Genomic DNA, 16,524 nt, shown 5'->3' on the forward strand with positions numbered 1-16,524 from the left:
GAAGTGGCTCCATCCTGGAGGGAGCAGGTAGTGCTGTGACACAGCAGAGGACTGGGCCTCCTTGAGCATGTGGGAGGCTCTAAAGTGAAAGCCTAAAAAAAAATTAATGAATTCTGTTGGAGCTCCAGGAGTCCCTGCAAGGCACAATCAACATGAAGAATACATGTTGCCAGTTGCAGCATCTCTCAGCAGGGGGGGCATGGCCAGGAAACTGTTTGCACAAACTAGGAGGGAAACAAGGAATACTGCAATAAATCATGTTTATGGAAGCCTGGCTTCCTAATTTCTCGTTTAAATCAATAGAGCTTTGAAAAAATTGACCCATAAAACTCCCAGCATCATAATTAATTCCCCCCCTCTGGTGTCTTTGCAGATGTCCTTTGCCATTATCTAAAATATCCTCCCCAATCCCATCTAGAACTGCTGGAGGAAACCTGACCTTTCTCAACCAGCTTCTTCCAGCCTGAATTAAAACAAAGGACTTCATGTCATTCCCTAACTTGCTTTTCCAGCTTGCAGGGGAACTGCCTGGGTGCTGGGAAGTTCAGTGGAGGTGAAAGCTGTTCCTAAAAAGTTGAAGTACATGTTGTGGGCACATCTCCCACCCTTCAGCCCCACTTCATGCTTCACTACTCCCCTGTGGAGCTTGTCCCAGGGGCTCCATTGTGGCTGAGCTCTCAGGGACTGCTGTGTCCTGAATAGTCCCAGTTTGGGTGCTGTGGGTCTGATGTGCTGCTGCCTGCTTGGTGGTCCTGGGGAAAGCCAAACGAACCAGGACAAATAGTGGCAAATGCTGCCACCATGAGTGTTGGAGGCAAAATGTTGTGTTCCAAGTGCATGGGTCGTGCTTCTCTGAACTGTCTCATGCTCATCCAGATGTGTAGACATGGGAACTGTCCTGGTGGTGCTTCTCAACATCACAGGTTTGTTTTCTCAGTGCCTCCAAGTTCTGATTTTTTCAATTGATCTTAAACTTTCAAAAGATCAAGTGAAGTGACAGGCTGTGAATTAGGAATTCAAAACTGGGCCCCCCAACATAAGAAGGACATGGAGCTGTTGGAGAGAGTCCAGAGGAGGCCACGGAGATGATCCAAGGGCTGGAGCAGCTCTGCTCTGGGGACAGGCTGGGAGAGTTGGGGTGTTCAGCCTGGAGAAGAGAAGGCTCCAGGGAGACCTTAGAGCAGCTTCCAGTGCCTGAAGGGGCTCCAGGAAAGCTGGGGAGGGACTTGGGACAAGGGCAGGGAGGGATGGGATGAGGGGGATGGATGAAAACTGGGAGAGGGAGATTGAGGTGAGACATGAGGAGGGAATTCTTTGGTGTGAGGGTGGTGAGAGCCTGGCCCAGGTTGCCCAGGGAAGCTGTGGCTGCCCCATCCCTGGCAGTGTTGAAGGGCAGGTTGGATGGGGCTTGGAGCAGCCTGGGCTGGTGGGAGGTGTCCCTGCCCATGCAGGGGGGTTGGAACCTGGTGATCTTTGAGGTTCCTTCCAACCTTCACCATTCCATGATTCTATGATGTCAGCAGTGCAGACCTCATCACAGGCCCCCTCAGGACTCTAGTTTCCCATCCTTCCAGCAGTTATCTGTGTGAGGACCCTCTCTCTTATCTTTCATAGCAGCTTAAATTATTTGAGTAGATAGTGAGGAATCTAGAGAGAAGAAAGCCCATCCAGTCAGACCATCAACTGCATCAAAACACTTGCTGTTCTTCTTTAAATGATTTCAAGGGATTTGCTCAGTAGACTCACAGTTGAGAGAGGATCATTCCTTAAAAGCCACCCCAGCATCCTGTGAATCCACCTTCCAGTCTCTCCAGGCCTGGATGAATTTTAAGAGAGAAGCTTAATTTCATTATGGTTTTGCTTGTCTTATACCTCTTCTCTTGACGTGGGCCTTTCAGATGGATGTTTTGAGTGGTAGAAAAAAAAAGGCACCACATCCTTCAGGGCCCCTTCCTGGTGAAATTGCTGCTGCAATAAGAAAAAGTACTTGGTTTTTCTGGCATGGCCTCATTTCTTCATTTTCTTGATGTTCCTTCTGCACCTTGGTCATCTCTCAGCTCTGCAGAGCCTGGCATGTTTCCTGCTCCTGCTGGGCTGCTCTTCTCATACATTTGTAACCTTCTGTGTTACTTGTTGCTCCAACAAGCATTTCATCCCTGTCAATATTTTCTTTCAATACTCTTTCTTTTCTATTTTCCCACCTGTTCTGTCAGTTTGAGCTGCTCTATTTTCTCTTCCTGGATACAGGTGAAGTTTTTTGGAGGATGTCTTCTTGCATCTAATAATCTCTCCTGCCCTGCACTTTAACCATTCCTCATTTCCTCTTTTCCCAGGATTTTGGTGGATAGTAGATCCTTCCTCCCAGCCCTCACTGTTTCTAAATGGTGCTCATGCTTCCTGAAAAGCCTGAATTCATCTACCTCCCCCTTTTGGCTTGAACAAAAATCCTCATTTTTGTCTTCTCCTTTTTTTTTAATGAAGCTGAGCCTGATAGATTTTTTGGCTCCTGTTATTCCTGAAGGGATGTGGGTGTTCTGGCCAGCGCTGCTGAGTGGCTGCCATCTGGGCACTTGACATGTTCCTTGGGCAGGACTGGGATGGGAATTCTGAGCTGAGAGCAGAGGTTGGGATCACCCTGGATGGATCTTCAGGGGAGGTCTTTGTTTGAAGGGTCTTGGGTGATCTGGAGTGACGTGGGCCAGAACAAGCTGTGCTCTTGGAGCTGTCTCCTGCTGATGGCTTCATTGCTTTGCTGAGGAAGGATTTTGGAATGGGGAAATCCAAAAGGAACACTTCAAAAAAAGGTCTAAATTAAGTCTCAGGTGCAGTTTCTCTCCATGAAGAAATGTTCTTTTTGCTTCATGGTGGCTTTGGGATAATATCATTTGTAAAAATAGAACTTGAAGCTCTCACAGCTTGATTCTGCACAAATACATGTTCCTGTAATGCAGCCATGAAAACAAAATGACATAGGAGTGTTAGAACTGGATTTCACATCTCATATGTATCTGCAAAGTGGAACATCCCCCTTAGGAAGAAAGGCTGAGGGAGCTGGGCCTCTTTAGGCTGGAGAAGAAGGGACTGAGGAGCAACCTCATCAGTGTTTATATGTAAAGAGCAGTGTCAGGAGGACAGGGCCAGGTTCTTCTCAGTGATGTCCAGTGATAGGACAAGGGGCAATGAGTACAAACTAGAGCATGGGAGGTTCCATGTAAATGTGAGAAAAACTTCTTTCCTGAGGGTAGCAGGGACAGTCTGTCCAGGGAGCTTGTGGAGTCTCCATCCCTGGAGACATCCCAAACCCACCTGGACACCATCCTGTGTGGTGTTTAGGTGACTCTGCTCTGGCAGGGGGGTTGGGCTGGATGATCTTTCAAGGTCCCTTCCAACCCCTAAGATTCTGTGAATAACTGTTGTTTCCATTCCTGTTTCCAATGCACGTTGCTCTTCCCTGGAACTCCAACCTCCATGGGTGATGTTTGCAATGTCTGTGGATTTCTTTCAGCTTTGTGCAACTGACAAGACACTGGAGTTTGACAGAGACTTCAGGATCAAGCACTACGCAGGGGACGTGATGTGAGTTTCTTTCAGAACTGAAGTTGCACCTTCTATTTCTGTCCTTTTAGCCAGCTTTGAAGTGGCACAATATTCTGATTTAATGCTGCTCCTGGTGTGAACCAGAAGAGCTGCTGTACAGAATTGAAAGACATAGAACTCCTTGAGCATGTCCAGGGGAGGCCACAAAGATGATCAGAGGGCCAGAGCACCTCTCCTATGAAGACAGGCTGAGGAAGTTGGGGGTGTTCAGCCTGGAGAAGAGGGGGCTCCTTGGTGACCTTTCCAATATCTGAAGGGGCCTACAAGAAACCTGGGGTGGGGTTTTTTACATGGGTGTGTAGTGAGAGGACAAGGAAAAAGTTCTTTCCTGTGAGGGTGGTGAGATGCTGGAACAGGTTGACCATGGAGGTTGTGGATGCCCCCACCCTGGAGGTGTCCAAGGGCAGGTTGGATGGGGCTTGGAGCAACCTGGGCTGGTGGGAGGTGTCCCTGCCCATGCAGGGGGTTGGAACTGGATGATCTTTAAGGTTCTTTCCAACCCAAACCTTTCTATGATTCTTTAAATCACAGGGTGCAGCAGTTGCATGCTGGTTAATTATTCTGCTGGTGACTTGCTCTGGGTTTGGGTTTGGAATTGAAAGACAAGGAGAACATGGGGAGGCAGAGTGAGAGGAGATCAGTGCTGCGGGGGGGGGGGGAAGGGGGGAAAAAAAAAAAAAAAAAGCCAGTCCTGTTCATGCAGAAGGCTCCACTGGGCTAATAAAACCTGGTTTAGACACTTTTTTAGTGTGTTTGTGTAACTGTGGGGCCCTACATCTCCAGTTGGTTTGAGCAGACTCAGAACAGAGGCTTGTGTTGGACTGAGTGTCCCTGCATGAGCCTGTTCCCCTGGGGTTGAAAAGTGTCCAGTACCTGAAACCTGCAACTGGCCACAGTCTGTGAGAGCAGCAGGGAGGAAGATGAAGCAGAAGTGGTCACTCACGTGAGGAGATTGAGTGCAGCCTCAGTCATTTTGAAGGTGATACCAAGTTGGGTGGGAGTGTTGATCTGCTTGAGGGTAGGAAGGCTCTGCAGAGGGACCTGGCCAGGCTGGATCACTGGGCCAAGGCCAATTGTATGAGGTTCAACCAGGCCAAGTGCTGGGTCCTGCCCGTGGGTCACACCAACCCCAGGCAACTCTCCAGGCTTGGGGGAGAGGGGCTGGGAAGTGCCCAGGGGAAAAGGACCTGGGGGTGCTGGTTGACAGCAGGATGTGAGCCAGGGGGTGCCCAGGTGGCCAAGAAGGCCCCAGCATCCTGGCTGGTACCAGCTGTGCTGTGGGCAGCAGGAGCAGGGCAGGGATTGTCCCCTGTGCTGGCACTGGTGGGGCCAGACCTGGAATCCTGGGGTCAGTTCTGGGCCCCTGGGGACAAGAAGGACACGGAGGGGCTGGAGCGTGTCCAGGGAAGGGCAAGGGAGCTGGGGAAGGGCCTGGAGCACAAGTCCTGTGAGGAAAGGCTGAGGTAACCGGGATGGTTGAGTTTGAAGAGGAGGAGGCTGAGGGGAGACCTCCTGGCTCTGCAACTGCTGGAAAGGAGGTTGTGGGCAGGGACTGTTGGCCTCTTCTTCCCAGAGGAGAAGGACCAGAGGAAATGTCCTCAAGCTGGGCCAGGAGAGGTTCAGCCTGGATGCTGGGAAGAACTTCTTCCCCCAGAGAGTGCTCAGGCCCTGGAAGGGGCTGCCCAGGACAGGGGGGGAGTCCCCATCCCAGGAGGGCTTCAAAAGCTGTAGATTTGGTACTTCAGGGCAGGCTCTAGTGGCCCAGGTTGTGTTGTAGGGGGTTTTTGAGATGTTTTGTTTTTGAGGGGTGGGGTGTTGGTGGTTGGACTCACTGATCTTAGGAGGTTCTTTCTAACCAGGACAGTTCTGTGATGTTGTGATGTTAGAAACTGTGCACTGGGAAAGCTCCTGCCTGGAATATCACTGGAGTGACTGAACAGTTTAGGGTTGGTGTAACTCCCTGTGCCAGCAGCATGTAAAGGGATTTAATGAGGAAATAACTTGGGGTTTCTCTTCCCTTGGGATGAAATTTACTTTGATCTATAGATGTAACCAGTGGGATCACACTGGAGCCCTTTCAGAACAGCCAGATTTTGTTCTCCAGTCTTTGCTGAGCACTTGCTGATAGACATCCCTGATTTCAAAGCATTTTGCCAAGGAAGAGAACAGGAAAGCTGGGGAGGGACTTCGAGAGGGGGGATGGATTAAAACTGGAAGAGGGGAGATTTAGGTGAGACATGAGAAAGGAATTCTTTGGTGTGAGGGTGGTGAGAGCCTGGCCCAGGTTGCCCAGGGAAGCTGTGGCTGCCCCATCCCTGGCAGTGTTGAAGGGCAGGTTGGATGGGGCTTGGAGCAGCCTGGGCTGGTGGGAGGTGTCCCTGCCCATGCAGGGGGGTTGCAACTGGGTGGTCTTTAAGGTCCCTCCAACCCAAACCATTCCGTGATTCTGTGGAGCTGGAAAGCTGGGTGGGAGGATTTCAATCCCACAGTTGCTCATGCAACAAATTAGTGCCAGGTTGGGCAGCAGAGCTGGATTCCTGCTTCTGCTGTGTCTGCAGGAGTGCAGGGTTGCTGGTTCCACCCTGGTATCAGCAGCTCAGAGAAGGACTTTGCTTCTTTGCAGTTAATTCTTTTCCCCCCCTTTTTTTTTTTTGTAGTTACTCAGTTACTGGATTTATTGACAAAAACAAAGACACTTTATTTCAAGACTTCAAGCGCCTCATGTACAACAGGTAGGAAGAAAAATATGAACCAGTTGAATTTAAACCTGATTTAAACCTTTTTTTTATAGAGTGGGTCTAGCAGAGACTGAAGATCCCACTACATTCTCCCCACTGTGTGTGCAGTGGTTGAACTCACTGCTTTGGGATTTGATCTTTGTGTATCTACCCCCAGCCAAAGCCTGTTGGTTTGATTTTTCAGGATCAAGTTCTCATTCTGTATTTGCTGGGTTTGCTCTGATCGAACCTTGAATTTAAATTTCAAGTGTTTGTTTCAACCCAGCTCATTGTGCAGTTGAGGCATTACCTGTGCTGCAAGGTCTGTCATTAACCAGGTTTTTGGAGCAGGTGTCCCATTCCTGAGCTGTCTTCAATCACTGCTGAAGGTCCTGAGGAGCATTTGATCAAGGACAGATTTCCCTGGGCCCACCTGGAAGTCCCTGTTTTGATATAAAGTTCAGGGGTGAGAGGAAAAAGTGGCAAATAGATTTGGGTCCTTTTCCCGTGAAAAATTTAAACCACGTCGTCATGTGCTATAAATCATCATTCAGCAAACAGAATCACAGGATCACAGAAGCTGCCTCTGACAAGCAAATTTGAAATCCTCTGAGGATGTGTGTGTGCCTGGGAGTGCCCCAGAAAGCTGCTGAGCTTGGCAGCTGCCCCTGACCATGGGGAAGTGGTAGTGGTGGATTCCCCCAAGTTGGACAGTTCATAAAGGGTGGCCACCTGGAAGGTGGAGACTCCCTATTGACAAGGAGTCCCATGGAAAAGACAAGGGGTGATGGGCACAAGTTGCTCCTGGGAAGGTTCCCACTGGACTCCAGAGGAAAATTTTCTCCATTAGGACAGTCAGACATTGGAATAATCTCCCAAGGGAAGTGGTGGGTTCCCCCATGTTGGACAGTTTGAAGGCTCAGCTTGACAAGGTGCTGGGCCACCTCATGTCAATGCTAGTAGTGCCTAGAGAGGTTGGAGCAGATGATCCTTGAGATCCCTTCCAACCTGGCATTCTGTGGTTCTGTGCTCTGATTCTCTGGTGACTGTGGCCTGTCTCAACCTCTCACAGGCTTTGCTCACAGGTAGCAAAAACCAGCCTGCAGTTGCTTGGGCAGCTCTGTTGACCTGGTTTAACAGCTAACACAGCTGTTAGCTCAGTTTGCAGTCCTGTTACAGTTACTCAGTGAACTCCCTTAAACAGACTTGCTGGTGGGGTTTTCAAGGCTTCACATTTACCAGAAACCTGGAAAATATTTGCTGTAAGGAGGTTTTATTGAATTTGTTGTGTTTGCTGTGAAGTCTCTGATCAAGACTGTTCACCAAGGCCATTAGGGCATATTAAAGCAGGTGAGAGATTGGCCATTAGATGCTGAGCTGCTTTCAGCTTTGGTCTGTTCCAGAGCTCTTGCCATCCATCCTGGCCATTTTACCTCCCCTTCAACAAAGGTTCAAGGGCAGGTTGGATTTAGGTGACACTTGATGAAGCAATTCTTTGGTGTGAGGATGGTGAGAGCCTGGCCCAGGTTGCCCAGGGAAGCTGTGGCTGCCCCATCCCTGGCAGTGTTGAAGGGCAGGTTGGATGGGGCTTGGAGCAGCCTGGGCTGGTGGGAGGTGTCCCTGCCCATGCAGGGGGTTGGATCTACATGATCTTTAAAGTCCCAACCCAAACCTTTCTATGATTTCTATGATAAAATGTAGGTTAAAGCATAGAAATTATTTTCTCTCAACGATGGTGCAGAAATACAGCTTGAAAGGAGATACCAAGTTTCAAGGGAGGGTGTTGTGGACTGTGGTCTCATTCTTTTCTGTTTTGCTGTATCTCTTTGTGTCTGTCAGGCAGGCTCTGCTGTTGATAGGTCACTCCTGCAGGGTTTGTTCTGTCCCATCCCTGCACATCTTTCTCTGCAGAGCACAATACACTTGTTTGTCCAGAGCAGTCAGTTGTGAGCTTGAACCATGTGTAGCTCAAGAGGAATTTGGCCCAGGAATGTCATATTGGTTTGGCTGGTGCATGTTGGGCTGAAAACACCAGCAGATCTGGACAGCAGCAAGCTTTGGATTTTGAATTTAGTGGGAGTGCTGTCTGTGCAACTAAAGAGACTCTCTTCTAGCTCCAACCCTGTGCTGAAGATGATGTGGCCTGAAGGCAAACTGAGCATCACTGAGGTAACCAAGAGACCCCTGACAGCTGCTACTCTGTTCAAGAATTCCATGATTGCACTAGTGGACAACCTGGCATTGAAGGTAAATATTTCAAGGAGTAATGGTTTTAAGGTAGAGAAGAGTAGATTTAAGTTGGACATAAGGAGAAAGTTCTTTAATAGGAGGGTGGAGGATCACTGGAGCAGGTTGATAGAGAGGTAGTGGAGGCCCCATCCCTGAAGTCATTCAAGGGGGCTCTGAGCAATCTGTTCTAGTTGGAGATGTCCCTGCTTATCATAGAGAAGTTGGACTGGATGACCTTTAGAGGTCCCTTCCAACCCAAGACATTATGATTCTGTTTCTGTTTCAAAATCAACTCCAGCTTCTGATCAGGAGGGTGCAGCTCCTGTGTGGAGCAGCTGCCACCTTCCTGCCACTGCTCCCAGTTGGAAAACCAAGCTGATCAATGGCAGATGAACTTTGGTTGTTACAATGGGCAGCTCTGGAGGTCTCCTAGGAGAAGCACCTGCCATCCCCTCAGAAAGAGGGGAAAGATTTGTCATAGAATCATAGAATGTCTTGGGTTGGAAGGGACCTCTAAAGGTCATCTAGTCCAACCCCTACAATAAGCAGGGACATCAACTAGGCCAGATTGCTCAGACTCCCCTTCAGCCTGACCTTGAATGAAGTTTTGTTTTCTCTGTAGCCAGTGTATCTTTCATGTGTAGGAAACCCAGTCCGTCTTAGGTAATCATTATTATATCAATTAAATACTCATCCTTAACAAAGCTCTTCTGGCAGAGGGCCCAGAAGATGTAGTTTCATGGTGGAGAGCTTCTCTCTTTGTGGCTTTCAATTCCAAGTGACTTCCATGAAAGCACCATGGGATTTCCTCCTTTCCTGTGCCAGAGGGTGAGGAGGGAAACCTTTTTATTTTACTAAATAACTAAGTTTTATAGTAGTAAGTATGAGCTGGCAAACACAACTGGGTGACTTGTTCCAGGGTCTCACCACCCTCACAATCAAGAATTTCCTCCTCATGTCTCTCCTCAATCTCCTTCTTCCAGTTTTCATCCATCCCCCTCATCCCATCCCTCCCTGCCCTTGTCCCAAGTCCCTCCCCAGCTTTCCTGGAGCCCCTTCAGGCACTGGAAGCTGCTCTAAGGTCTCCCTGGAGCCTTCTCTTCTCCAGGCTGAACACCCCAACTCTCCCAGCCTTGCTTGAGAGCAGAGCTGCTCCAGCCCCCTTGATTATTTTTGTGCCCCTTCTCTGGAGTCATTCCAACAGCTCCATGTGTTTCTTGTGCTGGGGGCTCCAGAACTGGACACATTTCTCCAAGTGAGGTCTCACCGGAGCAGAGAGGCAGAATCCGCTCCCTTGCTGGCCCTGCTGCCTTTGATCCAGCCCAGGATGTGATTGTCCCTCTGGGAACTGCACATTGTTTGCTCATGTCCAACTTTTTGTCCAGCAGTTCCCCCAAGTCCCCCTCTGCAGGGCTGCTCTCTATCTCATCATCCCCCAGCCTGTATGGATACATCTGGTTGCCCCAACCCAGGTGCAGGCCCCTGCACTTGGCCTTGTTGAACCCCATGATGCTCACCTGGGCTCCCCTGTCCAGCTTGTCCAGATCCCTCTGAATGGGATCCTGTCCCTCTGGCATGTCGGTCACACCACCCAGCTTGGTGTCACCTGCAGACTTGCTCAGGGTGCCCTCAGTGCCCTTGTCTGTATCACTGATGTCGATATTAAACTGCACAGGTCCCAGTACAGACCCCTGAGGGAAACCACTCACCACTGCTCTATACCTGGACCACTACCTATTGACCACTACCCTCTGGCTGTGGCCATCCAACCAGTTCCTCAGCCACCAAAGGTCCACCCATCAAACCCATATATTTTCTATTTCTTCCTTCTCCTCCTCTCTACCTCCTTTTGTCTGACTCCTCTTCCTCCCACCCATCCCCTCTCCCATCCAGGCTGAGAGGCTTCATCTCCAGCCCCCTGCAGTGTCACCACTGGGGCTGATTGGACATTTCCAGCACAAATTTCTCAGTCCTGTGTCCTGTCCTTTCTCTCATCTAACAATCTATCACCCAAGGAAAAGAAATCTCTCCATGAGAAGCTTGTTTAGGGTGCCAAGATTTTGAGCTGCTTGGTTTAAACACTTAAAACACTTAAAAATCTAAAAATCACTCAGCTTGATTAAAAAACCAGAAGGAGCTGTAATGAGGCATCTAAAAAGCTTTCAGCCTTTGTGTCTCTGTTTCAGCTCTTCCATGTTTAAAATGCAGCTCCCAGGCTTGACAGCCCCGTGTGCCATAATGGGAGCTGCATAATTATCCCCCTGAAGAGCTGAGGCTGGTGGGATTGGAAGCACAAAATAATCTGCTCAGAATTTCCCCCAGCCGCTGTCATTGCTGAGAGGCTTTAATTACACTGTGATTACACTGATAGATGATCTCCTGTCTGGGCAGGAACTTCCAATTTCTGTTTTGCAAAAGGAAAGCAGAGTCTTGACTTGAGCCTTTCCTATCAAATGCAGATCCAGTCGCTCCCCTTGGTGCTGGGCTGGAAGTCAGAGATAACTGGCAGTTGAGGTTTGTGGCTTTTTTGGGTGGCAAAGACATGACTGAGCACCCGAGGAGGCAGAATGCAGTGGGGAAGAAGGCACTGGGCCATAGCCTCAGGAAATGGCCTCAAGTTGGGCCAGGGGAGGTTCAGCCTGGATGTTGGGAAGAATTTCTTCCCCCAAAGAGTGGTCAGGCCCTGGCAGGGGCTGCCCAGGGAGGGGCTGGAGTCACCAGCCCTGGAGGGGTTAAAAAAGTATGTACCTGTGGCACTTCAGGCTATGCTGCAGGGGACCTGGGAGGGTTCTTCTGTGTGGATGGTTGGACTCAGTGATGCTAGAGGTCCTGCCCAGCCATGACAATTCTATGATTTCTTTTCCAACCTTGCACTTCCTGCTAAGTGACCAAACCTCACTCAGGTGCCCGAGCTGGGCTGACACCTCACAAGGACACGGTGGTTCCTGCAGAGCCTCTTTTCTTCCAGAGTGAAACTGGGTCTGGTTTCTCCCCCCAGGAGCCCTACTACGTCCGGTGCATCAAGCCCAACGACAAGAAGTCCCCGCAGGTGTTTGACGAGGAGCGGTGCAGGCACCAGGTGGAGTATCTGGGTCTTCTGGAGAACGTCCGGGTGCGCCGGGCGGGCTTCGCCTACCGCCAGACCTACCAGAAGTTCCTGCACAGGTGAGGAGGCTCTGCCAAGGGGCTCAGTTCAGCTCTTGGCAGGACAGCTTGGATGCTGGAAGGAGGGGTTGGGTTTGGCTGCCTCCCCTCGAGTCCTCTTGTGATCCTCACTGGGGGGTGTTTGGAGCAGTAGCTGCTGCTGGGTGGGATGAGTCCCCCAAGGGCTGTGGTTGCCCCTGTGAGGAACCAGCCCTCAGGACCAATACTTACCGGAGTTGGTGTCTACACCCCATTGTAACCCCTCAAATAAAGTGTCATTTGCATCCCAAAAGGCCTGCCTGGGAGGCTGGAGGCAACGATGGTGGTTGCATATGGCCTGTGGGTACAGTGATTGAGATAATGATCAGGGGGTGGAGATGGCAGGTCCACTCCAGCTGCTCGATCTTCTGACTCCATCACACTTTGCTTATCCTTGCAAAACCAGGGAACTAGGCCTATCAAAGAGGGGGCTGCAGTGGTGGCCCTGGGGAGCCTCACTGACACCAACTCTCCCCATTGGCCCAACACTGGATCCAGGACTGGGGATTTTCTGTTCTCTATCTCTCCAAACTGTTCTTCTCACGCTCTCTCTCTTGCTTCCTAAAATCATTAAGTAACTCAAGGCCTAACCATGATTTTTTTCTCAGGTTGTGCAGCTTCAACACACATGTGTTGTGCTCTTGTGATCTAAATATCAGCCTTCATGAGCAGCCTGAGATAATAAAGGAAGGATCCATTTTCCTTCTATAGCTTTAATTAAACCTCATATTCAAACAGGGACCCTGAGTGTCTTTTCACCTTAATCTGATCCAGGGGTATCAGATGGTCGAGCATTTCCTCAGACTGTGACATTTTAATCACTTTCCCTGGCAGGGCCAGGTCTGAGACCCAGGTTGGATCCAGCCACCCCTGGGCTCCTCTTTGCAAAGGAGTTTAGAAAGCAAGGGGGTCCAATCTGAAGCTCCCTGGGTTGTCCTACCCAGGTTGTGACAGCCCCCTGGTTCTGAGGCAGCAGATATGTTCAGAGATGCCCACATGGCACTTGGGCTCAGCTTCTTTTCTGCTAAAATTCATTTGCTGTGTTGCAGGAACCTGTAATGATGTTCTTCCCCAGAGCAGAACTGGGAGCTCAGAGCTAATTAACTCTTGTTTTCTCTCTGAACATTGTCTAATGGTTGCAGCTAGAGACAGACAGACACTGTGTGTCTTGGGAGGTGCTTGGGGGCACAGAATGGGAGTGGGAGTGCAGGAGAAAACCTCTGGATTTCAAAAGTGGAAGTCTGAAAAAGGGACAATAACATGACCCCATTAAAAAGTGGGTTTGCTACTTCTTGCCCTCTGAATTCCCACCAGACTCGTGACAAATGAGATGTTGCAGATTGAAATCTGTCTCACAGCTTCAGTCAATTAACATGGGTGCAAAGAACTCAACCTCTTCCTGATGAAACAGTGGATTGATTTTTACTTCTGTGATTGAATCAGGTGAGGAAAAGGGCTGTGAGGGCAGGAAAATATGAAACTGTTCCAGCAGGTGGGAAGTCAGGTGCTAGAAAGGAAGGGCTGTTGAAAGGTCTTTTGCTGCTCACAGTGGAGATCTGCTGGGATATTTTGTGATACCTGGAGTGGAGTGAAAGGCTCTGGCTTATTAAATACAGCCCCCAGCTCTGTGTGTTTCCTTCAACATCCTGCAGTGGTTAGAGCCTCCTGTCACCCTCACACCTGCAATTCATTACAATGTACTCTTAAGATTGGTGTAATTACTATTAATATAAACAGCTGCTTTGTTGTTCATGAATGTTTGATGAGTTCCTCCAAGCTGAAGCCCAGGAGTGGTGTTTACAACCAGTAAAGCAGCTGCAGCAACTGGTGCAGCTTTCAGGCTGTTGGAACATTTGTTCTGCTGGACCACAGGGTGGGATGAAACACCTCCAGAGGGAAGTACCAGACACTGCATTTGCTTATCATGGTGATGCTCCAAGCTCAGCCTACCTTGACTTTTCTAAATTAAAAAAAACAAAACAAAAAGATAATCTTCTGCCCTGGATGTTGCTTAGGTTTTTTCCCAAAATTTTGTTACTTGTCTTTGGATGAGACATTCCCTCTTCCAGGGGCAGGGGATGTGACTTGTGCTACAAGCCACACGTTTTTGGAGTGGTTTTTGAACCAGGGTTACAAGAGATTTGTGTTTTTGCTTTCTGTTTAACAGACTTATTGGGAGACTGGGAACAGGGAGGAGACTCCAGGCCCCTCAGCTCTGGATATTGCACTGCTCGTGGGGAGTGAGAGGTGATTTGGGGACAGAGCTTTGTCATCTGGTTGCTTACATTTGCAAACCATACTCTTAACAGTTCAGTCCCACAAATAGTTATTTAACTCCCTTACAGGCCCCTGAAGCTTCCAGATTTTCTGACCCCAAAACAGATCCTTGGGTTTGGTTTTGTTGATTCCTCTTAGAGGGCACATGCAATACATGTCAAGCTATGGAGAGATAGATACATACATGTAGAATCATGGAATGGTTTGGGTTGGAGGGACCTTCAAGATCATCTAGATCCAACCCCCTGCATGGGCAGGGACACCTCCCAGCAGCCCAGGCTGCTCCAAGCCCCATCCAACCTGCCCTTCAACACTGCCAGGGATGGGGCAGCCACAGCTTCCCTGGGCAACCTGGGCCAGGCTCTCACCACCCTCACACCAAAGAGTTTCCTGCTCTTGTCTCACCTCAATCTCCTTCTTCCAGTTTTCATCCATCCCCCTCATCCCATCCCTCCCTGCCCTTGTCCCAAGTCCCTCCCCAGCTTTCCTGGAGCCCCTTCAGGCACTGGAAGCTGCTCTAAGGTCTCCCTGGTGCCTTCTCCTCTCCAAGCTGAACACCCCAACTCTCATGAGTGCATATCTGCCTTTTTTTATGTGTATGTACATGAAAACATTTTTTAAATCACTTTCCTTTCTGTAAGAGAAGAATTGGATTCTATTTAATCCTAAAATCCTGTAAGATAGTTGATATCTCATATCTCCCAGTAGGAAATGGGGTGAAGCACAGTTAAAGCCATTAATAAAAGTCCTTTTCAAGCTTTTATTTGAGCTCTGTGTTCAGTCTGCTCTGACCAATTTGTAGAGAGTAAGGGCTAAATATTTTTTCTGTTGGACCAAAAGATGTGCAGTTGGTACTTGCATCTCCCAGTGATGTGAAATGTGTCAGGACCACATGTCCTACAGAGAGGTGATGCTTTCTTTTGTTTTAATCACACAATCACAGGATGTCAGGGGTTGAAAGGGACCTCCAAAGTTCACCAAGTCCAACCCCCCTGCCAGAGCAGGACCCAAACCAGGGCAGGTCACTCAGAAAGGCATCCACACAGGGCTGGAAAGTCTCCAGAGAAGGAGACTCCACAACCTCCCTGGGCAGCCTGTCCCAGGGCTCTGTCACCCTCACAGGAAAGAAGTTCTTCCTCATGTTGAGGTGGCACTTCCTGGGCTCCAGTTGGAATCCATTGCCCCTCGTCCTGTCACAGGGCACAAGTGACAAGAGCTTGTCCTGCCTTCTTGAGGCCCTCATGTATTTTAGACATTCATTAGATCCCCCCTCAGTCTTCTCCTCTCTAGACTGAACAGCCCCAGGTCTCTCAGCCTTTCCTCATCAGACAGATGTTCCAGTCCCTTCATCATCCTCTTAGCCTCCCTTGGATTCTCTCCAGTAGATCCCTGTCCCTCTTGAACTGGGGAGCCCAGAACTGGACACAACACTCCAAGGGAGGTCTCACCATGGCCAAGCAGAGGGGCAGGAGAACCTCCCTTGATCTGCTGGAGACACTTCTCTTAATGCACCCCAGTGTGTGACTTAGTAAGAACATGAGCTGATGGGATTTCAGGGGGGCTGGTGCCCGGGAGGGATCTGCAGGCAGGGGAACGTGTGAGTGTGTAACCCAACACCTCCCACCCAGGCATCCACAGCCTGTTCCCAGACGGAGGGAAAGTTAAACATAGCATGGAAGTGACCCCGGGGAGGGTCTGACCCTGCTGCATGTGCACACCCCATTTTTTTGTTCAAGCTCCATCATTTAGTGACTTCCAAAAATGTTGGCTCTTGGAAGAGGTCTGCTGGGAGTGACAGGATGAAGGGAAAGGGTGTCAAGCTGAAAGAGGGAGATTGAGATGAGGAAATTCTTTGGTGTGAGGGTGGTGAGAGCCTGGCCCAGGTTGCCCAGGGAAGCTGTGGCTGCCCCATCCCTGGCAGTGTTGAAGGGCAGGTTGGATGGGGCTTGGAGCAGCCTGGGCTGCTGGGAGGTGTCCCTGCCCATGCAGGGGGTGGGACTGGGTGATCTTTGAGGTCCCAACCCAAACCAGTCTGGGAACTGTGAACTTGTAACAACGACCTGGTGCCTGTTGGGTCTTTCTGCAGACAAACAGAGAAGGAGAAATGAAGGTGGTGGAGAAGTGGATGTTTAATGTCAAAGTGACCTTGAAAGCTGCCAAGATCTGCAGACAGGAGGGGGACAGGCTGGTGGTGGCAGGGAGCAGATTTATTCTGGGTCCTGCCTGGCTATAATTAGCAGTGAGGCTGGGGCTGGGCTGGCTGTGTGTCCAGGTCCTGCTCCCTGAGCTGGTGACATTGCACAGCACGGAACAAAAGGACTTCCAGGGTGTTCCACCCCCTGTCCCACCCCCGTGGTGGACACCACAGCCCTGTTTCTGTTGTAACAGAGGAGGATTTACCAGCTTTTGGGGGCAGTTTTCAGTTCTCTGCCATCTGATTCCTGCTTCCCCGCGGGGAGCAGCCCCACGCAGGGAGCCTGGGCTGGGGCTGCCACAGCCTGTCCCTTTGCCTGAGCATCAG

General features: G+C 49.9%; 1 protein-coding gene across 1 annotated transcript in view; it reads left to right on the forward strand.

Moving 5' to 3' along the window:
* MYO1D (myosin ID) overlaps nt 1-16,524 on the forward strand; it is a 161,503-nt gene that overhangs the window by 54,549 nt on the left and 90,430 nt on the right. Inside the window, exons 13-16 of the mRNA XM_009995698.1 lie at nt 3,506-3,576; nt 6,255-6,329; nt 8,429-8,561; nt 11,542-11,708. Of these exons, the coding sequence (XP_009994000.1) occupies nt 3,506-3,576; nt 6,255-6,329; nt 8,429-8,561; nt 11,542-11,708 (446 nt within the window). The remainder of the gene's footprint in view (nt 1-3,505; nt 3,577-6,254; nt 6,330-8,428; nt 8,562-11,541; nt 11,709-16,524) is intronic.

This window comes from Chaetura pelagica, unplaced genomic scaffold, assembly GCF_000747805.2.
Source record: "Chaetura pelagica isolate M959 unplaced genomic scaffold, ChaPel_1.0 scaffold604, whole genome shotgun sequence".
Taxonomy (NCBI): Eukaryota; Metazoa; Chordata; class Aves; order Apodiformes; family Apodidae; genus Chaetura; species Chaetura pelagica.